At 35.1% G+C, this 27099-nt stretch overlaps 1 protein-coding gene across 1 annotated transcript; it reads right to left on the reverse strand.

The window, feature by feature from the left end:
- Window positions 1–17847: 17847 nt before the first annotated feature.
- LOC124430462 (EF-hand calcium-binding domain-containing protein 1-like) lies at window positions 17848–18949 on the reverse strand. Its single transcript, XM_046977054.1, has 5 exons — window positions 18823–18949; window positions 18432–18592; window positions 18272–18352; window positions 18096–18206; window positions 17848–18030 (listed from the first exon to the last, which is right to left on the reverse strand). Exons 1-5 carry the CDS (start codon window positions 18947–18949, stop codon window positions 17848–17850), a joined length of 663 nt encoding a protein of 220 aa, XP_046833010.1.
- Window positions 18950–27099: the final 8150 nt, after the last annotated feature.

Below are 27099 nucleotides of genomic sequence, written 5' to 3' on the forward strand. Positions count from 1 at the left end.
GAAGTCCGTGGTGGTACGCGCGAGACTGGACGGTGTGGGAACGAGGAAGTGAAACTTGTAGATCACGAGCTCATGACTAACAGCGTCGGCATTAAGATCCGATTCGTGGTGTTGGATACCTTGGGCCATAAGTGAGCCGTCTATCGTAGTTAACTAGACATCTACTATTTTATAATGAATACTTATGCAGTATCATTGCATTCATTAAGCTTTCTCAACGAAAATTTGCATTTATTATAGTCTCGATTTTAAATAATGATTAAATTAATACCTTAGTTCGAATTATTTATACAATTTTTCTCATTAATTTAATTGTCACATTTATTATTGATAAATATAAATGTGAAAGTAGTCAAATTTCGATGAGAATGATCTAAGCTCCTATAAGCAGTCCACCCGACTATCGAGCTTGCATTTCGTTGTTCGAAACCTAACTTGAGAATAATCTATACGAGATATTTGGTATTATCAAAATTATTAGAAATAATATTGATTTTCCCATAAAGATTTATAATTATCGCAGCAGCATTTATGTTAAATATTAAAAAAAAAAAAAAAAAATATAACATTATCGACAAGAAAGTAATAATTAATAGAAAAATTTTTAAATGATATGTACATAAATAATAAGAGAATTCCTTTCGAAATGGAACATTTTCTTTATCGGCTGGTTTGCAAACTATCTAAAGATAAAAAAAATGGTGATTGCAAAAGAGGAATGCGAACGAGCTGCGGTGTAAACGGAATCTCATTAGCCATTGCGAGGTAAATCTCGTTTGTTGGTGGTGGTACAGAGTAGAGGGGTTGGGTAGAGGGGCGTAAATGCGTAAAAGCGCTGAGTACACTTGGACACGCGAGATGCGTGAGCCGTGACAGTGCAGGTTCGTAGCGTGACCCCAACGGACGCACCTGCCTGACCTCGACTTGCCTTCCAACCACGTCCAGTGACTTGACTATGGTAGAGAGGGAAGAGAGGATTGAGAGGAAGAGGAAGGAGAGGGAGAGAGAGAGAGAGAGAGAGAGAGAGAGATCTGTACATACGCTCGATGCAAGCACCTCCTGCAATTTTCAGCTACCCACGCGAGTCTTTTCTCTCTATCTCTCTATCTCTTTCTCTCTCTTTTGCACTCTCGCACTCTCGCACTCTCTCTTTCTCACTCTCTACGCAATGCTTATGCAATTCCAAGAAGTATCCCTGAGGGCTCGTGACCTGGACGTTCTTCATCTCCTCAGAGAAAGGGCACGATTTCATCTCCGATATATTTTTCTTCATCTCTTTTCTTTATTAAATTTAATTTCTTCTTTCGTAATCCTATCAAATATTGATACACAAGAAAATTTGGAATCTTGGAAAATTTATTATTCAAATATAAGTAACTCCTTTAATTTTGATCATTCTTTGAATATTATTAACACGTTTGTATCAATTAACTCGAAAGAAATTATATGAATTTTAACGTGATCTGAAAATATGTCACAGGATTATTATAAAATTGTTATCTATTTATAAAAATTGGTTTAATGTGCCAAAAAAAATTCAATAATGTTCGTGTAATAACTGTGTTATTGCCGTAGAAATGAAAATTCGAGGATTAATTGACTAAAAGCATTGATTACAAAAATTTAATCAAAATTAAATACCTACAACGTTATAATGGCTTTTAATGGAACTTGAAAATGATTCGCATCGCGTCCTACATACTATGATATAATTGATTTATGAAAATAATTCATTTTGGTTTTACATTGAAATTGAAAAAAATATTTATATTAATTGTTTCATTTTTCCTTTCCTTTTTTTTTCAAATTAATCACTGATTCCATTTCTCTGATTCTTCACTCTTTTCAACTATTATTTGTATATATATATATATATATATATATATATATATATGTGTGTATGTACATACATAAAATATTGTCATTGTAATATTGTTACTTGTATAAAGAATTTTAAAAAACGTCATTACAGAATATTGTTAACAATCTTTAATAACAAAATGATTTTTCGTTTGAATGAAATTAATTATCGAGTATTACTAAATGAAACGTACATTCGTCTAACAAGGATAGCAAAAAAAAATAGGAAGAGAGAGAGAGAGAGAGAGAGAGAGAGAAAGAGGGAGAGAAAGATAAAGAAGAAAGATTTAGTTGTACTCGAATTACAACGAGCGGCATATTTTTAATGTTTCCACATTTTTTCATCTTTGTAACGCAACACCGTCACACGACTCCGACATACGTTTCTTTCTTATTTTTCGTAAATTATAAAATTACATCTTGAAGAATTCAACCCTTTCATTTTATCGATAATTCTCTCACAAGATTGATTCAAAATTTTACAAGAAATTTCTTAGACGATTCGAATAGAATATAGAAAATTTATCGTCATAGACGATAATGCCTGATGTTATCCCTGTATAATTAATTAACATCGAAATTAACGTTCCTCTTTTATGAGGTTCGAACTATGAATTTCATTTCATATAATATCATAACGATCGGTTTGCGAAGTCGATTAATCTGAAATTCAAGGCCTTCAATCTCGACTAATAGAAAAATTTTAATTAACGACGTATCATGTTCACGATAATCTTGGATGTTGAAGAGAAAAGCGAGTCTTTAATTCGGCACGCAACCTAAGGTACCAAAGTGGTAATTCTTCGCACTTCAACAGGGAGCTCCTGCTTGAAAGGATAAAATGAAAAAGAAAAAAAAAAAAAAACAAAACAAAACAAAAAAATAAGAAAAAAACAAAAAGAGAAAAGAAAAAAGAAAACAAAAGAGAAAGAAAGAAAAAAAGGAAAAGAAAAAGAAAAAAAGAAAACAAGAACGAAAAGAAAGAAAGGAAAAAAAAAAGAAAGACGTGAATTGATACGCCGCTGAAGGCAAGGAACGTAAAATTGATTTAAGTTCGGCAACGTTAAAAAGTGAAGAAAGGGTGCGTTCGATCGAACCAGACGCAACCCAGACGCTTTATGATGATTGGAATTTTACGGGACACAGTGTATATATCGTCGTCACACCCTCGTCTGGTACAAGCTAAGAATCCTTTTGCGAACATCAAGCGTGCGAAGATTATTAAGGTTTCTTGGTAATTATCCGGCAGATTGTCTCTCGGATTAGAAAATCTTAATTAAAATTTTACAGCCACTAATTTTTGCTGGATGCCGCGTGACGGGGATATTGACGACTTCGTTAAGAGTATTCATTAAAAACGTTCTTATTACGTATTCTAATACTATTAATTAATCAAGATCGAATTATTAATGATCGTTTTTAAAAATCTACAAATAACTCAATTTTGTAATTATTATTGAGAATATCTTTATTATATTTGACAATAATAATCGTTATATTTATTGTTAATATAATAACATATTGTTATTTGATATAGTAGATTTTGAAGATCTTAGATGTTTTACGCCTATGACATGCAACCGGACGAGCACGGATGTATCATACATTTCTTAAGATATAGTCAAAGAATGTTAAATGAATTATTAGAGATTCGATCGATTATTTTCTTTTTTCCTTTTTTTTTTTTTTAGTTTAACTAACTCGTTCGCGTTAATCATTAAAGTATCTGTTATTATAAATAAACGAATTATTCTAAATGATAAGAAAATTTTTTGAATATATCGAAGTGTCGCTTTATAAATTTATATATCATGGTGAAACTCGATAAAGAAAGCATCGATTACCATATCATTGAATTCAAGGGAATAAACTAGGACGCATCAAGTAGAGGAAGAAAGGAGAGAATCGAACGGGCAACCTTAATTCTGCAGGTAAAAGAAATTCTCTCACGAAAAAATCGATGTAACGAAGATCGTGCATCGATCGGTTTGGATCTCTCGGCTCGGCGTACTTTTGATTTTCGAGCGTTTCACCTGGTGCTCGGTTGACCCATTGACTCCCCACGTCAAGTACGTCCGGAGAAGGAAGCGAACGAGATGGAAAGAGATGGAGAGAGGGAGAGAGAGAGAGAGAGAGAGAGAGAGAGAGAGAGGGAAAGAAAGAAAGAAAGAGAAGGGTTGGAGAGAAGGCTATGAAGCAGCCGAGGAACAGGAAAATAAGAAGAGGGCATGATTTATAATGGTGTAATGGGAGCGTCGAGATGATACGGCTGTTATTGTTGCTCCGGGGCGTTATTGCAGCGGGTCTGACCTCGAACTGCATCTCGACGTGAACGAGACTAGATGATCTCTCTTCATAAGATCGAACCATGATCCACGTCGTCGAGTAGATCCTCGATCTTCCTCAAGAGAACCGAGGACATCTTCCTTTTTTATTACTTTTTCCCTTCTTCCAACAACAAAATAATATATGTATGATAATTATGATGGTTTATCATTATGTTTATTATTATAATGAGTTTAAGAGTTTTAATTTAACATTTTCTTTTTTGTCCTCTCAATATTTATACTTAAATACTTTGAAGAGTTTAATTTCGTAGAAGGTCGTTTTTTATTCGATGGTACTTTTACATGAAAACATGAGGAAGCATCAGACGTATTACAGGGATGTTGGAAGCAACGGTGTATCGCAATTCCGAGGTCGAAAATTAATTTTAAAGTACCGGATACTACCACGCCGTAGGCTTTTACTATTTCTCTTCCGTAAACGCGTTCGCGACGAAGGTTATTACCGTAATGACGTGGCCCACGTACAATTAAGTACATTTATTATTGGGTAAGTAGCGTTCGCTTTAAAGAGCACGCTTTAACATCCACGTAAGCGCAATTTCTCCGAGTAAATCGCAAAGAAAAAGAGAGAGAGAGAGAGAGAGAGAGAGGGAGGGTAGTAGGGAGAGAGAGGGTCCTCATCGAACCTTCGGAAATTATTTTGCAGTCGATTCTCGTCTACCGAACGAGTACTGTAATTTATCGAATAATTTATAGAAGGAGGAGGATGAGGAAAGGGCCTTCCGTGGTTTTCAAATATTTCTCGCTGGTATTTACGCATTTAATAAATTAGCCTTACGCTGTAATCAAGTCGATCATTTCCAGTGGACTGAAATTATCCGATGATCCACGCGATCAATACATTGCGGCGTTGTGCCGGTTAGGACGCGTACAGTTTTTCGAATTAGTTTGTAGCTCGAGTTGGGCCAACTTTTTTTTAACGGTTCTAACGTGCCAGTGGTTCCTGGATAATGTGAAATTCGATTTTATTTCGAACGAGTAAACGTGAGTAGATTTCGAGAAAATCGAAACGCGATGTTACATGTTATCGTTTAGATTTCAAGAAAGTCGTACGCTTGCCAATCTAATCGTAATGATTGTTTTCCTAAATGAACGAGTTTTGATCCTATATTTAACTATACTTTATCAATCTCATTGTTGAACCTTCGAAATATGAATTATAATATCAATGTTATTATTTATTTTCCATTAATATAAATCATTCTCTAGGCAAGTCGGTCTCTAACGTCTGTATTTAGACTAGAAATTACGATTCCATTATTCACGATCTCGGCAGCTGGGTGCTCCTTCGAATGTGAAAACTTTTCAGGTAATAACCCGCGGCACTTGAAACGTCGAGAGACTCATAGAGGACCATAAGTTTGCAATTTTCATTTTTTCCTTTACTCTAGTGATCGTCGGTATATTTCTTTTGGAAAGAGGAGACGAGTCTCACGAATCGTCGTTTTTCTATGCCGCATCCCCTTTCCGCTATATTGAGCAATGTTCCGCATCGAGGACATTGTCCATTCGACTATTTCATAAATAACTATTATTACAACGTTTTTAGAAGAGACGACGAACCCTTGGCTTTCCTTCTTTTTTTCATGTTTTACATTGGGAGAACGAGCCATCATATTTTTCGAGGACGTTGTTGGATTACGCATTTTTCTTAGAACACGTTTTGGCCTCTTGTCAAGTGTCATTCTACGCTCGGTCGATTCTACAATCGACGTGAAAGAAAAATTTACTATGATTGTATAAGAAAGTATGAAACAGGCAGACAGACAGATAAAGAGAGAGAGAGAGAGAGAGAGAGAGAAAGAGAGAGAAAAGTGGTTCGTAAAAATAGACGAGCATGAACTTTACGGATTCCACTCTAGTATTTTGATATTAGTTACGAACAGTTGATATTGTATTCCAACTTTAGCATTCTAATGGAATGCGAACAATGCGGCTGAAGGAAACCGTAGTAGGTATATCAGCTTTTTCGTTTCGGATGAAATTCACGTTCCGAGAATAAGGGAATCATACAAATGCGATTAACCGTCGTAAATTTATTACTTGCTAGGTACGAGGAAGTTAACGTTGCCGGAATTGTTTTCGCAGAAATATTCATACCGATAGGAGAGTTAGTACCAACCTTTACGTTAAAATAAAAAAGAGAGGAAGAAAGGAAGAAAATGAAAAGGGAAGAATGAAAAAACGGGAAACCGTTTAAACACAGAGAAAGGTACAAAACCGTAGGAATTTTTTGTCTAACGTCCATTATACCCATAGATAGTTCGATCGATCACAGTGTTAAAATTCCGACCTTTTCCATCGCCTTTTATCTATCTGAATTATTATACAAACTTGAAGAAAGATATCTACTCGGCGAATGAAATTCTTTGGATTTCATACTGACTGGGAAATATCTTGAATAATCCTATCGTCATTTTCTCAGATAACCCGACTTGTTTGTAGACTAGAATATTACAGTCTTCAATATTATAGTCGATCATTCTAGCTGACAAGACATTCTAATAACTATGATTGATAAGTTGCCATATCACTGTCCTACGAGGTATCAAGATTGAGTCATTTTCATGCTTTTTCAAGATATTCATCCGAAGTATATTCAGTCTTGTCTTGAACATCCTGGAATGCCGTATCAATCCCAGGGACCGATCATTTTCGAGCTTGCGAGAAAATTACACATTCCACCCTGGCCGTCGGGTGAGCACGCACGAGCTCCCCCTCCCTCACCCTCTCTTTCTCTCTCTCTCTTTTTTTTATTTCAGTACTCTATCTTCCTTTCTTTCTCTCTCTCTCTTTCTCTCGGTCGGTCGGTCGGTCGGTCGGTACGGTAGGCTACGTGATTACCAGCAGCCTCCGTGGCAGTGGACCCACAAGGGCCCAAAGGTCGAAGGTCGGCCCGCCTCGGCTTACCGGGTAGACTGCGCGAGTAATTGCAGCAAACTGCAATCCCAGGAAACCGCATCCTGCCCTGACTACACGAAAAATCGAACGTGCCACGTGAATGGGCACGGTATACGTTACTAGAGTTCTTTACTAACTCTCACAGATTACTACGAGGGTTCAAATAGATTTAAAAAAACAAAAAAAAAAAAAAACAAAAAAAAAAGAAAAAAGAAAAGAAGAAAAAAGATCGAACGATTCGTTTTAATCTCTCACGATCGTTGTGGACCAAAAAGAAAAAAGAAGAAAAAACAAAGAGAAAAAAAAAAAAAAAAAAGAAAAAAGGAAATTGTTCATCGATGAATCAGGAATTTTAGAAGAAAATTGAAATAATTGTTTCTTTTGTGAGAACAGATTGATGTATTGATGTCCAATATTCGAGGCACGTCATATCCAAGTATAATCATACACTTCTAAGGGATATCAAAAAAGTGTAAGATACCTTATCTAATTGGAATCGATGGGAGATGATCATAAGGAAATGCTATATCATTTATGATATCCTGTTATGTAGAAGTCGCGGCAAATCGCGGCAATAGGGTATGAACGTTAAGTAACGAGCTCCCGATGAAGAGTAATGTAGTAAGGCGTATTGTAATCATGTAATTCGCGCGAGGCGAATCGCTTGTGGGTAAGGCTCGTGTTGGCATCCATCTTTCTCACTCCTTCCTTCGTATTTCACTCTCTTTTTCCAGTTTTACCATCGAGCTAATCGAGCTCTCTTCTCTCCGATATCTCCCTTTTCTTCGTGGCCTCGATATCCGGTAAGGCGTATACATATACTCTTCTGACGTCGGTAATAATAATTATCGATCGTTTCCGTGCGATCAACTCGACCGACGAGGTCTCCCCTTGTCGAGGTCAAAAGTTAACGCAAAACCAACCTCTCGGTTCGCTCGAGAAAGACCGGAGAGAGAGAGAGAGAGAGAGAGAGAGAGAGAGAGAGAGGAGAGAGAGAGGATTAGCAGCATGCTTTCAACAAAATTATAATATTCATGTTTCGTATACATATTTAAATGATCTTTAATTATTTTAAATATAACTATTAGGGTGTCTTGATAATATCGATAGAATCGAATAATCGATTATATAAAAATTATTTATATCGTCACTCGTTCATTACATGTCTCGTGCAAAAGAAGAAGAAGAAGAAGAAGAAAAAGAAAAAGAAAAAAAAATATTGTGAAACTTTCGAGGTGTGGAAAAGAGCTTTATAAAGAGAGAGAATAATATTTGTAAAATCAAGATTTCGTTCGTGACGCCTCGAAGGCATCACGCGAACATTCGAACCATCACCTGCTGTAATTTACGTAAGTGAAACCTTAAAAAGGAATTATTAATAACAAGTTCATATATGAGCACTGAATTGTTATTGTAAGTACTTATCCCTTCGAATGGGATCACGTTATTGCTAAAAATCATTAAGAAAGTTATTTCTTCTTTTCACTGATTATAAATTTTATCATTATTCAAATGACTCTAGAAATTTTTATAATTCTTTTTTTTCTACCTAACTCGAGAAACTCCCGTAAATATTCCCCATAGGAGCATAGAAAATATATAAGAAATAGATAATAATACTTTTTTGGAAAATCCTCAGAACGTTGATTCGTTCCGCGAGTCTGTTAAAGTTACGGAAAGTTTTGATGTTGAACTCGTGTCACCGTGAATAGAAACATTTTGTAAAGTTTGCCTCAAATCTATTGTCGAATAGTCGAATCGATAGATTTTTGCTAGAAATGCGTGACGACATCGGCATAATGCATTGCTAACGATTCCGACGTTCTTTCGTTCATTCGTTCGTTCTTTCGTTCGTCGCATCTCGCAGGAACTTGAAAATAAATGACGTAGTTCGTGGCACCCTGCAGAGTGACGTACAGATAGAGGGATGAGTTTTAGGGGGCAGGCCGGACGCTATATTTAACGTGTTGCACGTGTCAGCCGACAAGTCTGGCTTATTATACACGATTAGCGTTTTAGAGAAAGAACAAAAAAAAAAAAAAGAAAAAAAAGAAAAATAAAAAATAAAATAAAATAGAAAAAGAGATGAACGATGAGTTATTCAAATTAAACAAAATATTAATCTTGTCACACGTACTTTTTTAAAATATTATTTTTAATCGTTCGCATCATTTCCTTTCCTTTCTCCTTTTTCTTTTTCCTTTTCATTTTTGTTTTCTTTCTTTCTTTTCTCTTTCTTTCCTTCCTTTCCCCCCGTCCCCTACCCCAATAATTTCACAAAACATTTCAATCGATCATATTCATATTCGAATAAACTTAGGCAAACAATATTAATGCACAACTTGGAATATACATTTAAACTCGATAGAAATCTTGTCATGTTAGTCTTCGTAATATTTCAGAAATTCAATCAGTATAAGCTTTGAAATTTTTCTATACCGCGCGATAGATATTTCAATCGAACAACGATTGCTTTGATATTCAGAGATAGCTAATCTTAGAAATAGATAGATATTTAAATTGAAATAGTTTTCTTCGGTATCTCTGAATTTCTGAAGTACTTTGATGGAAACTTTGGTATCCCTTGAGAGACTGCGGAAGTCTGCGTAACAAGATCTTATTCGAGTAAGAAGAGAGAAAAGTTTGGCGAACGTAGAAGGAATAAAGGTAGGGAGGTTGATACGTAGGTAGGTAGGTAGGAAGGTAGGTAGATTGGTAGGTAGGTTGGTAGGTAGGTAGGTAGATGGTGGACAACGGCGACGGAGGCCGGTCTAAATCGCGATTGATATGCAAATCGTTGGCATCATTAGCACCATGGTTGGCACGAACGAGTGAGCGGCAAGGAGTAAAAGAAAGAAGGAAAGGAGATACGAAGTAGAAGGTGTGACCGTTCGTTGGAGCGGAGGATTCAAAGGGTGGCCTCCCGCGTATTCATCGTGCCACCGAATAAAGAAAGAAAGTGTAGTGTGAAGGAGGTAGCCCTCCTTCTTTCTCTTCTCTCTCATTCTCTCATTCTCTCTTTCTTTCTTTCTTTGGCGGTGGTCATCGGTCGTTAAAGTGAAAAATTACACTTTCATACGATTGTCGTCATCCTTCCATCCGTCGAGACTCAGTGCCGACATCGAAACTGTTGCATCTGCAGGAGAACGATGATGATAATGATGATGATGATGGTCAGCTGTAGGGTCAAACCAATTAGATTCTCTCGTGAGAAAGCGTAGGGGAAGGGGGTTGAGACTACTACTACTACTACTACTACTACTACTACTACTACTACTATTACTACTACTGCTGTAACTGCTTCTGTTTGCTGCTACCGAGTACAATGCCTCTAGAATATAAATAGCCTCTGACGAGAAATTCCTAGAGATTAATAATCGGCCTAACTGGTCAGCTTGTCGCTGACTAGTGAACGGTTTTGTCATTTTCACACGATCTCTGAGTTTTCCTCGATGTAAATCACTTGTTTGTTTTTTGTTTCTTTTTTTTGTTTTCTTTTGTTTTTTTTTTTCTCTTAACGTCTGTTCTAAGTATGAACCAGTTTCTATATATAGTTACATGTAATATATTCGATTGGCTCATAAATAAATTGCATTTTATTTCTGTAATACATTCCTTACTAATGACGATACCTATATTTATGAATCAACAATAGAATGTAGAACAAATTATTCGTAATAAGACACTATTTTTAATGGCTAGAAATTCTATGAAAAGCCAATACTTTAAAGTATGTACTTAAAAGGTTCCTATTACAAAGTGAAAGGTAATCGATCTTAGTTATCCATTCTCTGACACAAAAAAAAAAAGAAAGAAAGGAAGAAAAAGAAAAAAAAACGAAAAAGAAGAAAATAGGAAACAGGTAGAATCCTTTTTACGATAGAATCGATATATAGGAAAAGGAATAGAAGCAAGGTAAGATTCGATGTTTGGATCGTAGAATATTAGGAGAATCCTTGGCTCGTCTTCGATCTACAGATTCTTTAGTAATTATCGCGTTAGTTGCGCTCGAGCAAACGAAGCACAGCTTCATTCTGTATCCGGGCTACGGCAGGGACACGCAGCGGGAATAATGAACGTACTTCTGGTATTTAGCGTGAGGAATGGCTCATGTCAGGGTGATAAATAAACTTGGTTTCTCACTGTATTTTATTGCGAACTAGCCCGCGCGCGCGCGATTATATAGAGAAAGAGAGGGGTTGGGGATTATTGCGGAGGCGAAAACACAGATGGTTTGCTACACGAGAAAATATTCGGACTTCCGAGCGAGAATATTCTCTTGGGAATAATTAGAGTCATTCGTTTTGTCACTAGAGAACTGTAGACAGAGAGAAAGTAAGAGAGAGAGAGAGAGAGAGAGAGAGGAAGAGATAAAAAAAAAGAAATAGAGGAAAGCTTCATTTATTTCTCTCTAGTACGTTAATTGCGCACCTACACCTAGAGAAAAGTTCATTTTACCTATTTACAGTGTAATATCTACATAATTGTGAAAAAGTTATGTTAAATGTGTAGGTATAAAACATCTTCGTTTTAAAATATAAATTTTTCAGCGTAAGCACGTTTAATCCATTTATATGATTGCGATAAGCATAATTTTGAAAATTCTATTAAATATAATAGTTACGTAATAATCGTAAATTATCATCATTGTTGGTGAAATTCGAAATTTTTTGAAAAGGATTAAAGAAAGATATACGATCGATTTTTGAAATTTTTAAGATCTCGTATGTTATTAGGGTATGGAGTAACGAGGATTGAGTAAAGAATGAAAAAAAGAAAGAGAGAGAATTATCTTTATTCCTAGATTATCAAATGACTTTAAGAACTTGTGCTAGGAAAGACGTCGTTCATCCTTTTTACCTAAAACCATAAAACTAAGTCGAGACGTATTTCAAGATGATGAAGGAAAGAAGGTCAGACGCGTCATCTCTTCTACCCGAGTCAAAATGTTTCTTCTTCTTCTTCTTCTTCTTCTTCTTCTTCTTCCTCCTCCTTTTTTTTCCTCTTTTTTTTTTTTCTTTCAACGTATCCTCCTCATTATGCTAATCCTCCGTATTTTAAATCTCATGCCAGACACAGTCGACCTACATCGTCAAATCCTGTCGTTTTCCCTTTTCGAAGTTATCCTGACAAGATAATGAGCCATCTTAGGAGACTCCGATTACATTGAAAAAATGTTAAGTTGGTTGGACTTTCTCTTAAATCATTTTTCTTCCTTCCCGTTCGTCTTATATCAAAGAAATTTGATTTTCTCTTTGGAATAAATGAAATAAATGACATATCATAGGCAATATCTCGATTAAATTTGATACGATTTGAGATATTCTCAATGTACTTTAGATCTTTTTCAAATAACTTTGATCTAGGTGGCATAGCTTTGCGAAACAGTCGTTTCTTTCGAAAATTTTTTTTTCTCTCTACGGAAATGTAAAGAAGAAAAAAGAAAGAGAAGAAAAGAGAGATGAAATTCTTCTGCAAAATGTACGTAAGAATCTTCCTTTCTTCAATGGGAGCCATTCGAGGAGGGAACCGATCGTGTGAATAGTCCTCCTCTCCGTTTTGTAGATCGATAAAAAGCACTTGATATCTTTGAATGGTGAGAGCTAGGTGAGGTAGGTGGGCTAAGCAAGACGAAGGAAAAAAAAAAAATGAGACAAAAATGACCGGATGTGGATGACGTTAGACGTTAGTGGAAAAATAGATCCTTCGCGTTTCGCAGATTTCGAGGGTAAAGAAATAGAATTGGAGATCCGATGAGAGACGCGATAATCCTATTTTGAAAACTCAGAGCTTATTGTAAAACCGTGACAAACTCGACACGATTAGATAGTTTATGGCTGTTTCTTTCTTCGTATAATTGTATCTGCGACGTTTCGTTCATCATCAAAACTTTGGACTTTATTGAAAACGAAACTACGTTTCTTTTCTCTTAACGAACTTTTTCCTTTCCACCAAATTGTATATACTACCCTCGTCTTCATTAATTGACTTTGCGAAGTCGAAGATAACTTATTGTACTTTGAAGAACAAAGATAACTTCGGACGAAGAAAAATAATTAATTGGATTGAAAAGTCCAAAGTAATCGAGTTTTATTAAACGAATTTATTTGCTTTTCTTTCTTACAATCCAATTATGTGATAAAATATTCGTGATGTCTTGTTGTTCCTGTTGTCAAATAAAAATATATGTTCAAGAATTTGATTACAATTATTATCAAAATTTTTTACTCTTACGAATCTTACTTATGATTTATTTTTCATTCGAATAAAAAAGTCTCTCTCTCTCTCTCTCTCTCTTTAATTAAATTCATCGTCGAGATGTTCAAATTTATCATTAAATTTATTTAATTTCGTAACGAATTTAAACAAATGACTTCATTTGCAATGACCAACTTTCCCATAGGGAAGATGAAAACAAACGGAGCTTGAAGATAACGTCGAGGAGGAAGTGAAGCCTCCGTTTGTGGTCCAAGCGAGAAGGCGGGCATTATGTCAGTCGTCGCGAGGCGTCTTGGGTGAGGCTCGCTTATATCCACCGATTTGCGAGACGTCGGGGAGAAAATTGAATCTGTTCTGCGAAGAAACAAACAGCTGGAAGAGCCGCTGCTTGATTTAATGTGGCCGTCCGTCACGGTGCAACGTAACTTTAGTTTCTACGTTGAGAGAAAGAAAGAAAGAGAGAGAGAGAGAGAGAGAGAGAAAGAGAAAGAGAGAAAGAGAGAGAGAGAGACAGTAAGAGAAAAGGAAAGAAAAAGTTTTACATTTTGATTTTGTTCTCTCTCTCTCTGTCTCTCTCTCTCTCTCTCTCTTTCACAAACTCTTAACACAATCTCCCGGACTATCGACTTCGATTTAAATCCACGGAACAAACCTTTCTCTTCGAATTCGTTCCCCACACATATGATCGATTCATTTTCATGTGCAGCGAGTCGCGATCTCATGGTTGAGAAATCACGTTCATAGTACGTATATCTTTTTCTTCTTCATTATAGCAAAGAGAACGACGCGGGTGAGTTCTCGTTAAATCCGCAAAATAAAAGAAAAAAAAAAAGAACGTACGACTCGTTATAGAAAGAAAAAATTAAAAAAAAAAAAAAAAAAAAAAGAAAAAGAAAAGAAAAAAAATGAAAAAAGAAAAGATAGAAAGAAAATCATTATCGATGAAATCATTTCCGTTCGAAGGGAGACTCGAAGGGGGATAGAAAAAAAGGGGGAACAAAAAAAGATAGTTGGAGAGAGAGAGAGAGAGAGAGAGAGAGAGAGAGAGAACAAGGGATGGAAAATCTCTGGCAAATTGGAATAATTGAGGGGGATAAAAAAAAAAAAAAAAAAAAAAAAAGAAAAAAAATAAAAAAGGAAAAAAAAAGAAAAGCAGAAGAGGAAGAAAAAGTAGGAACGCGATAAATCAGCGGATTCGTTAGCGGGATCTTCCTGAATCCATTTGTCCCAGAGCTCGTGTCAGAGCAGATCCCGCTGTTTCGACAAGACGGTGTCGTGTTCGAACGGGTGACCTCATGCTGCTGTTGCTTGCCTGGCTGCTGCCTTCTTCTTCTCCTTCTTCTTCTACTTCTTCTTCTCTTTCTTATTCTCCTTCATCTTCTCTTTCTTCTTCTTTTTCTTCTTCTTTTCCTGTTCGATTCCAACCAACAGAACACGTGGGTTCCTCGTGCGAAGTGAAACCGAGTTAAAAGAGGAGAATGAAAGAGAGAGAGAGAGAGAGAGAGAGAGAGAGAGAGAGAGAGAGAGAGAGATGAAGAGAAGGAGAGAGAAAGGATGAGGGAGAGGGGAAATGTAGAGGGAACGCATCTGCACGCTTCATTGAACATTCCACGCGCGAAACATTGTGCAAGCTTGGCCCTCTCTCACCCTTCTCTCTCTCTCTTTCTCTCTCTCTCACTATCTATCTATCTATCTATCTATCTCTTTCTCTCTCTTACCTCTTCGAAAAGCATCGTGCGAGCTCTCGTCGTCGTCCTCGTCGTCGTATTTATGGATGCGATTCCGAAAGGCAAACTACACGAGGCCCGTGGCGGGACACGGTAAACAATATTCTCCTTTAATAAATCAAACGATCTCGCACGATCCACGAGTATATAGGTGTAGGTAATGTATATTCCTTGAATTATTCGCGATATCGAGCTGGCTCGTTTCTGATATCTCACTTCTTTCCTTTTGATTTTCTCCAAGATGATTTCTTCGATCGGTTGCGGATCGTTAAATTTCTCATTTCCTTTCAAAGATCTATATATATATATATATATATATATATATATATATATATATATATATATAATTTCTTTTTTTTTTTTTTTATTATATCACACTTTTATAAATGTTGTTTATGATTTGTTGGCATTTTAATTAAATTGTAAGGTATCTTAATGCATTTTGTAGATACACCTATGATCGTAAGAAAAGATAAAAAGAATAGACAAAGAAAGAAACGTTTAATTATATTATATTTCGAATAAGAAAATTTTTATCCTTTCATCGAATAGAAATGATCTTTATAATATCGTATTTGATTTTTTTTTTCTTCTTTTTTTTTTTTCTTTAACACAGACATTGAACTATTCAATGTTATGCTTTATATTAATGTTAAATCAAATGTTAATAATACGTGGAATTTTTAATCATTAGAAGAATTTAATTCTTTTTCTTTCCGTTTGCTTCTTTTTTTTTCTTTTTGTTTTCTTTTTTTTGCTCTCGCCAGTCTTGGATTTTCGAGGGATCCATTCCGAAACGAATCAGGATCAGGGATTTACCATCCTGGAGAGATATATCTGTATCAATATAAATATCTCTCGCAAAAGATACTTTCGTAATCGTTCCACACAAGACGAATCGTGCCGGTCGGGTTCCTTTGATGCGTGGGCGTGGGCCACGCAAATCGAATCGGAGCTCGCGTCTCATCATCGCGTTCCGTTCAAATCAACGGTTATCCTCCTTCACCCGAAGCAAGCATGTACACACTTTCTCCCTCTCTCTCTCTCTCTCTCTCTCTCTCTCTCTCTCTTTCTCTCTCTGATTATAATTTATGTAGATACATATATATGTATGTATATACTTATACCATTGGACCTTTCAAGAATTTATTTTTTTTATCACATGACGAAATCGACCTTAACGAGGGAAAAAAAGTTCGGTATTTAACCTTTCGAATTTTCATTTTATAAATAATCAAATTTCTACGTCATTATTATTTTAATATATATATATAAGAAATTTGGCTCTGGGCGTTTGAGGTTGTCATCGTCTATGAATATCTATACCAGATAATAATCAAATTTTCTGGTAAACCAAATTTCTCAAGCCCCGGTTTCCTATCGATAGATTCGTAAGGTACATAAGTACGAAAAGAGAACATTATATACACGTCACGTAGGGTCGCGTAGATAGGGTGTTTCATCGTCGACACGCCACGGGCATGTTTTCTCAGCTGGTGCCCTAACTCTCCGGCGATCATTCCGCGTTGCTCTCACTCTCTTTCTTTCTCCCACACGCACCAGATCCTTTCAGGACACGGTCGGCTACCCACAAAGGATTTCGCCTTTCATACGCACGTTATTATACTCTTTACACAATATCGTTCCACCTCCAACCCCGAAAAAAAGACTTCGTGAAGAGGCGAACACAGAGAAGACACTTATACATAGAGAAATACTACTCATACATTTACACCACCCACGCTAACGCATCTTCTTACGAACTCCTTGTAAGTGGAATTTACGGTTGTGTGTTGGTACTACAACGAGTATATAGTGTTTGAGGCCACGTTGTTACACGACGAAAGCTTCGAGAGATTTTCTACCTTTAATTTGTTGTTATAGCTGCTTGAGACGTGTCTGTGTGCTTCGGCTCGTTCAAACCTCAGCGGATCGTCAAACATTCATTATGTTTTTCCGTAACACGTTCAACGTACGGATTTCGCCAGCCAAGATCGAAATGCCCGAAGGGTTTGAAACGGCGTTAGACGTTCCTTTTGATTCCTCGATTTTGTGTTTACCTCAAATCCTTTACTCATGATATTAAACCTAAACGACAAGAGAGAGCCTGAAACATATTGTCGGAAAGAAATTGTTTTGTCGTCTAATAATACGTGATGAAAAGTAATAGCTAGATAATAAAAGAAAAAAAAAAAAAAAAAAAAAAAGAAAATTATTTGTCAATGTATATTTGATTTTTATTTTGTTATTAGCGTATATTTTATCATCGAATATTTTTTCTTTCATTTTTTTTTCTTTTGTTTTTTTTTTCTTTCTTTTTTTAATAAAACACGGAATACAGAATACATTAAAGCATTGTATTAATAATTATTTTCAAAAGTACAAAGAAATTTACATTAATACAGAACGACAAAAAGTATAAACGTACAATTTAATATCGATTGATTTAATATATTTAAAAAACACTATTATAATGCTTTATTGATGATTGTTTACTTAGGTAAACGTTGCTACTTTCGATCTACTTTCCTAAATCCCTAAGATACGCTCGTAGATTAGATCGATGACTTGGAAAACTTAATGGAGCGTTTAGACGGATATCTTCTGTCTGATTTGAGCGAATTGATGCGTTCATTGGCGTGAAAAAGAGACGTACTTTTGGATTCGTCGATTATATATCTCTTGACAAACATAATAGAATCTATTATCTTCTATTTATATTATATCGACGGTATAAAAGAATTTTTATTTCCCATCATTTTTCTTATTATTAATCTAATGAAAGTTCAAATTCATTCGACATTATCGGTGAATGTAGTTAAAAATGCGTGTTGTGCTTCTCTCGAAGGAAAAACAGGACCCATGCATTCCAAAAAGAATTCTCCTCTTTCTTTAACTGCCGTTCGAAAATCATTTTCAGAAACGAATCCGTCGCGATCTACGTCGAGTTTCTTGATCATTAATTCTATCAAATCCTATAGAAAAAATATTCAAAATTATGCAGCCTTTTTTGATAATATAGAAAAATTGAAATATTAACCTTTACTCCATCATCTGGATCTTCGTCGGGTAAATGAGCGATCAAGCATCCTCTCATCATTGGAAACATTTGTTCTTTTCTTAATCTATTTGTTCTTAATAAATCGTAGACCTGTTGAAATTTACATTAATTTACAAATGAAAAGATATTTCGTATTAAAATGTTAATAACTATACTTTATAAGCAAAGTTTATTCTTTCGTCCAAAGTTCCACGAAGGATAATAGAGAGAGCTTCGATCCAATGATCCATACGTATCTAAAAATTAATTATCATCAATAGAAAATTTTGTGTTTCTTTAAAAAAAAAAAACAAATATATATGATTATTATCTCACTTGAAGAGAATTCGTTTTGTCGATAACGGCAAATAATCTATCTATATGTTGATGACGTTTATTTTCGGTAAAATCGAATCCAGAATGAAATATGTCGCGTAAAATTGAACGATTTATTGGACCGCAAGTTCGTAAAATTTTTCGATGTATCACACCCAGAGCTGTGAGAAAATAATCGTTAATAAATTTTAAATTCAAAATGTTTGTCGTTTAATCCATTCGGGACCGCAAATTTTTTCGAAAACGGTCCCCAGGATCCAAATTTTTTTTTTCATCATTACTATTGCACCCCCGGTGTGCAACCGGTCTCATAGCCTCGTAAAGGCATTGCACACACTGCGTGCAATTGGTCTCAAATGGGTTAATATTGTAGAATTAGTATTTACTTAACCTTCCACTTCTCTGTACGTGAAATGTGTTCTCTCAGCGATTTTTTTAAAATTATTCTTATTTTTACTTCGAAAAGAGTATTCAATCGATGGAGAATTTAGAGCACAAATAGGAATTTCGGCTGGCATTTTGTATACACTTTTTTTTTTTTTTATTTTTTAATAAAACTCACGAATAATTTTTCAGCTTGTTCTAAATAAATGTTAACCTAAAATGAACATATCGAATGATCGATTGTTCTCATTCTTTTATTCTCATAGTTATGAATTTTTTGATATGCGTAAAAAAATTGTCCCATTTAATGTAAATAAAATATTTAATACAGTTAAAGGATCGTGATGTATGAACAAAGGATTGTAAAAAAAAAAAAAAAAAAAAAAAAAAACAATTTATACCTTTTAATTTCATTTTTGAAAGCTGTTAAAATTTATATATAAACATTTATGGTTTCCTAAAAAAGTAATAAAAAGTGAATAGCCGGTTCTTTTTCGCGTAGCTGTTTCCAGAAAGAGACTAAACTGAAATGTTCAGTATACCGAAGGACGACGATGACTCGTGAACCATAAGTTTCTTAAATTCGTTTCACCCGGGAGCCGTTCGACCAGCATAAAGGACGACTATAAAGTCTCGCCTAAGTATATCTAATGACATCATTTGCTCGGGAAACGTAATAAACAGGCACAAAGACCTCGAGGAGGATTTCGTCGAGAATGTAAAAACGTAGGAACGGCTTAAAGAAGAATCGTTTTCGTTTTCGAAAAAAAGAACACAAAGTTATGTCTCTTTTTTTCCCCATTTTTTTTTCCTTTTAGATTCTCTGTTTCGTTGTATCCAGAAATGAAATGAATTTAAAGGTGTTTGATAACGTTTGAAGATTTTAGAAAAAAGTTAGAGTTAAGAACGCTATCAAAATTTCTGCCGAATCGTACAAGGAAATCCTTTAAAAGTTGTTTCAATATATCTTCAATTTGATTTCATTGAAATCGAATGAAATTTAAGATCGATCGGATAAAAAAATGTTAATGCAATTTTTTTTTCCTTTCTTTCTTTCTTTTTTTTCTGTTTTTTTTTTTTTTTTTTTTGAAAAAGAATATCATTCGAAAGAAATTGAATTTTTAATCCTCGAAAATGTTTTATTGTTAGACCAAATTTGATTTGGAGGTTCGAAAGGTGGAATAGAAGGTACGGGTTGCAACCTAAGATCCTGTGTCGTACATCAACTTTTAACAAAAGGTGGGCGGACGTCGTGTCAGCCGCTGACGCCCCGCGAAATTGAATCTAAAGGTCCGAGTTGGAGTCACCACCCTCTTTACCCGTTCCTTACCTTATGGGTATCTTCTCTCTGTCTTTATCTTTCTACCAGCCCGCTCCAGGGAGGTCGCAAATCATCACCTCGCTACGTTCGCTACGTTAGATAGCCTAAGATTACAGTCATACTGTGCTCGAGGAAGCTTGGGAAGAGAAGAGAAGAGGAAGAGTTCTGCTTTCCTTTTACTTTCGACCCACGCCGTTGATATTTTGTTACGTGCACGGAGAATATTCTTTAGTTATGCAAAAAATTAAATGTCGTCTTTCAAGCATCACGACTAAACGATATCAGAAAATATCATTTGTGAATTTTCCTTTCTCCTTTTTGCTAAGTTCTTAACATATCTAATACGTAATTTGATTTTTGAGTGATGAAAATTGATGATAAAGTAATTTTGTTAAAATTTAATCTAACATATTTGAGTATAGGTTCAATAATATTTGCCTGAAAAGATAGTCGAAAGGAGAAATATAATTTGTTTTGATATTAATCGTCGAGGGAGAAAGAATTTTTTTGTGCTTTTTTCTTTTTTTTTTTTTTTCTTTTCTTGTTTTGTTTTTTTTCTTTTACTATAAAAATTGCTGAGTTGTATCAAACGGTATAGTTTTAGTGGTCCTATTCAGAAGGCAATGAGAGGAATGAGTTTGAAGAAAGATTCATATGAGACGGGTGTGTGCCAAGTCCAGACGTTCAAGTCCAGCATCATTTGCAAGCGGCAGCGGTCCATCATAAATTTAACTCGGCTATCACCGGCTACGATCGTATTTATCTAACGAATAATTATTTCCGATTATCTTGTGCCCGATGAGGGTGCTTCGGCAAACAGAGATGAAAGATATGTCGAGCAGACCGACGTACCGTTTGGCCCTTTGTTTTAACATTGGACCAGCCAAAAGGCAATGCAGCAACGATTTCGATTTTATTTACGACTTTACGGCCGCGGTGGCGCGTGATAATCACCGATGATGGCTGCCGACTATGATGGTGGTGTTGGTGATGGTGGTTCGCGTGGGTGGAATGCTTGAATGTTCAACGTCGTCTTGTTTCAGAGCCTGAGATACTATCGAATTCGATTTCGATATGTAAATTTCCGAATTTCTCATACGTATCATAAATAATGAACTAATAATTTATGATATTGTGTATTGAGATACGCGATTTGAAAAATAATCAGATATATATATATATATCCACTTCGAATACGTGCAATACATTTTAATTCTTTTCATCTATTCGATTTATTCACGATTTCTTTCAATATCGTTAATACATTTCTCACTTCGTAAAATTACTTTTCTTTTTCTTTTCTTTTTCTTTTCTTTTTTTTTTTTTATCATCATTATTTTCTTAAGGATAGAAACAGCATCGGAACTTGCACATACATATCCATTTCCTTTTCCTTTCATATCCCTTCGATAAAATATTTTCATTTAAAGTGAGAATAACGATACTATCCATATCCGTAGTCCTGGAAAATAAATGATAATCAAACATGGTTCGGACTAAGTGACAACTGATTAATCGTTGAAGTCGAGTGAGCAAAGTGTTTCCTCAGACACTTTGAAAAAACACGTTTCAATCTACGCGCTTTCACGTGTAAAATTCATCAGCAAGGAGAACCCCGCTTTGAAATGAATAAAACAACACGGAAGATCTTACAGTTTTGGTGATAATTTTCGATCGATCGTTGAAAACCTGTCGATGGAAATTGTCACCCTTAAGCAATGCGAATAAAAGGTTGCGTACTTAGCTCGAGGCAATGATTGCTGTCTCTTTTGGCGACCGGTTTTTACCTCACAAACATTTTCAACGACGTAGAAGGAGAAATCGTTATGTAACGATACCGAACTGAATCGTATAATATATAGACACGTAAATACGTATGTACATACACATGTACAACAAACGTTGAAATAAGCGAACCGTGAATTGATCCGATCCTTTTGCATTTGAAGCACGTTTAGGATAACTTCGTGTGTAGCTGAACGATCTTGTTCGGACCGCATGCAGCGATTTTGTCCAGCAACGTGAAAATCCAGAGAGGGAGAAAAAGATGTAGTAAGCAGATTCTAAAGTATATTTTTTTTTCTCTTTCTTTTTTTTTTTTTTTTTTTTTTTTCTTTGCTTCTTTCTTTTCGGAAAATTGAACACGTGACCGGTAGCTCTGAAATTGTCCAATCATCCTTACAACAAAAAGATTACTATTGGTCATTTTTTTATTTTTTTTTTATTTTTTATTTTTTTTGTTGATGTGCCACATAAATAATAATTTAGTTACTTCAATTAATTCGCAGTAATATTTTTTCATTGATAAATAAAACTTGAAAGAGGATAAATAATCCCTTTTCGGATATTATTTTAGAATTGATCAATATTAAAATTTTACAAATGATCATTTCTTTATTTAGGCAAAAATTTAGCAAAAATTCATAATTTATCAAGATCAAATGATAAATCCATTTCAAATGATTTGAAATAAGAAAAGGACGGTTGTATAAACGATAGGCGATTTCCAAGAATATATTTTTATCTCTTAGTGAAACGGCACAGCTTTAATCTTCTTATAAATGAGAGGTTCCAACAAATGGGGTGTTAGGTCGTTCCTATCTTCGAGAGAAGACGACCGTCTATCTCATTCGTCCGTTTGCGCATATGTTGCTCGTCTTGCATGTCGGATATCACCCCTCTATCGACGCGCCATGAAAGACTTGAAAAATCACGTCAGCTTTATCACGAAACGCTTGACGCGCTTTAAACCCCGTGTACCTCTTAAGAGCTCGTGGGCGTTGAAAATCAACGCGTCTCTTCTTCGTTCGAGAGTTTGGTCTCTTCGAAAGCAGAGATAAATCGACCTAAGACGTTAAGAAAAATTTAACTATTATTTTTGGCCTTCTTTGCGGAGAACCATCCGTGATAGAAAAAAATTAGGCGATTAGTTTTTTCATATATTACATTTATTTTACGTTGAAAATTTTCCCATAGTCGTTATCGCGTATTATAATTTTTATAATACACCATTACGTATATTTTTATTGATATAATCTTTCAAATCTAAATCTTGAAATGAAATTACGATACTATTAATATTTTAATTCTTATCATTACAGTTCGGTATCGATAACAATTTCTACCATTTACTATTTGTTATTATAATTGTACGAATTAAAAAATAATATTATTGATATGAATTTATTATTAATATTTAAATATTAATATTTATATCTCTTTAATCGAGAAATGAAAAAGGAAAGAAAAATATTAATAAGTTAGAATAAATATGAAGAGAGAAACCATATGAGAGATAAGAAAAGAAGGAAGGACCTTTTCGTTATTTTCATTTTGACCATCGTCTGCTACCGAATTTGTAACAAGCAGCTGCATTCCCCACTCCTCTTCATCCACCATACACCAAAAGAGGTATAGAAAATATTTAACATATAGGAACGCGACGAGGAGCACCTTCCTAATTTTTAGCTCTACCATCCGTGTTCAATCTCTCTGGTTTTGGAAGCTAACAATACCGCTCTATTTCCTTGACGCTGCTACAATCGTGCAAAGGTAATCCTGTTAGATGACGCTTCGTTGGTCAGAAGACGTCCTGCTGAGAATTCGAAGGATACCCGTCTCTTCCTTCGAATTTTTCTTACCGATCAAGGCGATTCGTAAAGCGGAAGAATAAGAAAATGAAGAAGACCAAAAAAAAAAAGAAGGAACACAAGAAAAAGAAAAGAAAAAAACATCGATTTCCTTAAGAAAACAAAAGAAAATTGTACATTTGTTCGTAAAAAAAAAAAAAAATACAAAAATTAATTATTATCAGACATTAAACTTTTCTAAGAATAAAGTCGATGAATATACCAAAAAAAAAAAAAAAAAAAAAAAAAAAAATGATAAAAAATTAATAATCGAAAATTTACTGGAGTATACGAGGAAGAAGATACGCAATAATCCATAGAGAAATACATTGGCTAAGATCTTTATCGACGAAGAAGTATCCGATCGTAAGGATTCTTACGTGCGTATGGTCGATGATAAAACCGAGGAAAGATTTCTGGCAGAAGGTATCTGCCAGAGTTGAATAAAAAAAATTTATTCCAAAGTTTCGCAAGATGTTCGGTGTCCCTTCAGAAACTTCGAAAGGTATTCGGCAACCGGTCGACTCCAAGCGAATCGCGATAATTCGCGCATTGTACGAGCGTAAAGAACGAGTTTGGCAGAAGACGTCTCGCGCACCAGGACGAACGGATTTCGGCTCTGGACGGATCCCGCTGCGAGTAATCCTTTCGTAGTAAATTACACTTTAGAGCGTGAGAGGAAGGAAGAAACGGCGAGAAGAGAGAGAGAGAGAGAGAGAGAGAGAGAGAGAGAGAGAGGGTGGAAGAGAAGAAAAAGAAGGAAGAGGAGGATGTGGAAGAGCTGGACACGAGAAGGACTTTCGCGAAGGATCCACCTAAATCCCTTATACCCCCGTATTATAGAATTTGCTTGTAAACAAGATTTAGGGATTTATCCTGTGGCAAACGAAAATATGATAAGCCTTTCGTTCTTTCCTCTTCTCTAACCATCTCTTTTCGACTACCCCCTCCTCTCTCTTTCTCTCTCTCTCTCCTTCTCTTCTTTTCTGATCCAACGACGATCTCCTCTTTCTCCGCGATCTCCTTCTTCTTATTTCCTCCAACCTCACCGACGGGGTTTACCTTCGTGTTTATGAAACGTAAAACCGTGAAAATGCGCGCAAAGAGGATTTCGAATTTAACCTCGGCTTCGACCAACCACGGCCAAGAAATCGCGAGTATAGTAACCACTCCCTCTTTACTCCTTCTTTCGAGAAAGATGATGGTGTAATATCGTGAAACATAATATTTTTAATCCACTTTTCTTACTTTTTCTTACTTTCTTCTATTTTTTCTTTTTCCTTTTCTTCTTATCGTCTCTTTTTTCTTTTCCCCTTCTTTTCTCTCTCTCTCTCTCTCTCTCTCTCTCTCTCTTTTTCTTTTTTTTCTTTTTCTTTTTATATCCTTCATTCCTACTCCATCTTGTTACTCATCCTCTTTTTGTTTTTATCGGTACATCAACACAAGCCAAGCTCGTACCAATTCAGTCTGGAACTCGATATTCGATCGAGCCTCTCGTGTTCCGTCATTCGTGTATTATTTTCTCAAGTAAGCATAGGATTAATTCTATGGAACGGTTATATTTTTAATCCTTAACGTCTTTTACGTTAAACGTGAAGGAAGATATAAGGTAAAAGATGGTAATCGGATATCATTCGATAGATCGATTTATAGTTCTTAAATTACCTATATCTACGTCTTTCGAAGTAATACCTTAATGTAAGTATATACGTACTTACGTATATATCTAATGTAAAATTAATCGTCAATTATATTGTAATAATTTTTCTTATGGTTCTTTTATTGCCTTTAAATATTTCAGAAAAATAATATCATTGATCAATTTGAAGGAAAAGAAAATCGAATGAAAAATATATATATATATATATTTATTTATTTATTTATTTATTTATTTATTTCTCTCTTTATTCTCTCTTTTTATGCATCGTATATAAATTCACGTAACGCACTATTTTCGACTGAAAGTTTTTTAATTAATGGTTACCCTGTGACGCCTTACCTGGCATGAGTGAATCGATGAACGAATGGTCGAACCTTTGCCACTTGGACTATTCATCAAAGCGAACATATGCGATCGAGTCTTTAATTAAACCTATGGCTTCACGCGTCAATAAACGAGAAAGAACGAATTTCCAGATTGTTACGATTACTTAGATAAAAACCAAAAAAATAAAAAAAGAAAAAAAAAGACAAGGTGTTCTTATCTCTTTCTCTTTTTTCTTTCGTAAAAAAAAAATATATATATATATATATGTGTGTGTGTATATAAAGGGGAGAAAGAAATAAAAATAAAATATGTATCGTTTCGTTTCTCTAGGATAGTATGCATTACGAAACGAATTGGAAGGATCTGGAGCACGAAGATAAAAACGAATGAGAATGAAAAAATATTCAAACCATAGATCGGGCCATAATCGCGATATGGATCTTTAATTTCGTCTCGATCCCGTTTTAATTGAGCCACATGCCGATAACGTTCGTTCGACATCCAAAACCGATCGATCGATCCGTGTTTGCTTTCTTAATGCGTTCCTATTGACGCATCGAAAAGTCCATTGTTCGAGTATAATTCTATCTAGATCCCTTCAAAAGGATTGAAACTTTGGTATACAAAAGACTTCTATTATTATCATGATAATACTTATTTACCATCCCTGTTGTTCACCTGATAATCAAATTTCTTTATCAATGTAAAGTGTTGATCGAGGTAGATTAGAAGAGAGTTTTTTTCTTTTTATCGATCATGAATATGCAATTTTTAAGAGAAACTCTTTTCCTCCTTTTTTTCTTCTCTTCTTTTCATTTTTTTTTTTTTTTGTTTTTTTTTTAATATTGTCCCGGTATAACTAATTCAGAGGAAGAGAGAAAGTAGTTATAATTTATAGAATATATAAAAAAAGTAAATAATTTGTTCAATGATTCATTTGATAATCATTATTAATGTATGTATGTATGTTATTTCTGTACGATGCAATAATCGTATGAACGTGAATTAAGAATTTTATTATATGGCACAATTTGCGATCGTGTCCGCTCGGCCAGCCGAATGACCTCAGCCATTAAAACGATCGGAACGTTTATAAGCGACGGGGAAGAAACACTCGAGCTGACGTAATCGTTCGTTTGGTCGAGAACGATAAATAAATCAAAAGTGAAACCGTGAGAGAAGACAAGCTCTACCTGTGGCCCCTTTTTTTCTTTAACATTTCCGTATTGGCAATCACTGGTTCAGTTGGTTGGATCTTTCTCACAAAGAACGCCAAGAGTAGCGGCTTCCATTGATTGCCTCCAAAAAAAAAAAAAGAAAAAAGAAAAAAAAAGAAATCCCCGTGTT

The sequence above is a fragment of the Vespa crabro genome, chromosome 18 (assembly GCF_910589235.1).
Source record: "Vespa crabro chromosome 18, iyVesCrab1.2, whole genome shotgun sequence".
Taxonomy (NCBI): domain Eukaryota; kingdom Metazoa; phylum Arthropoda; class Insecta; order Hymenoptera; family Vespidae; genus Vespa; species Vespa crabro.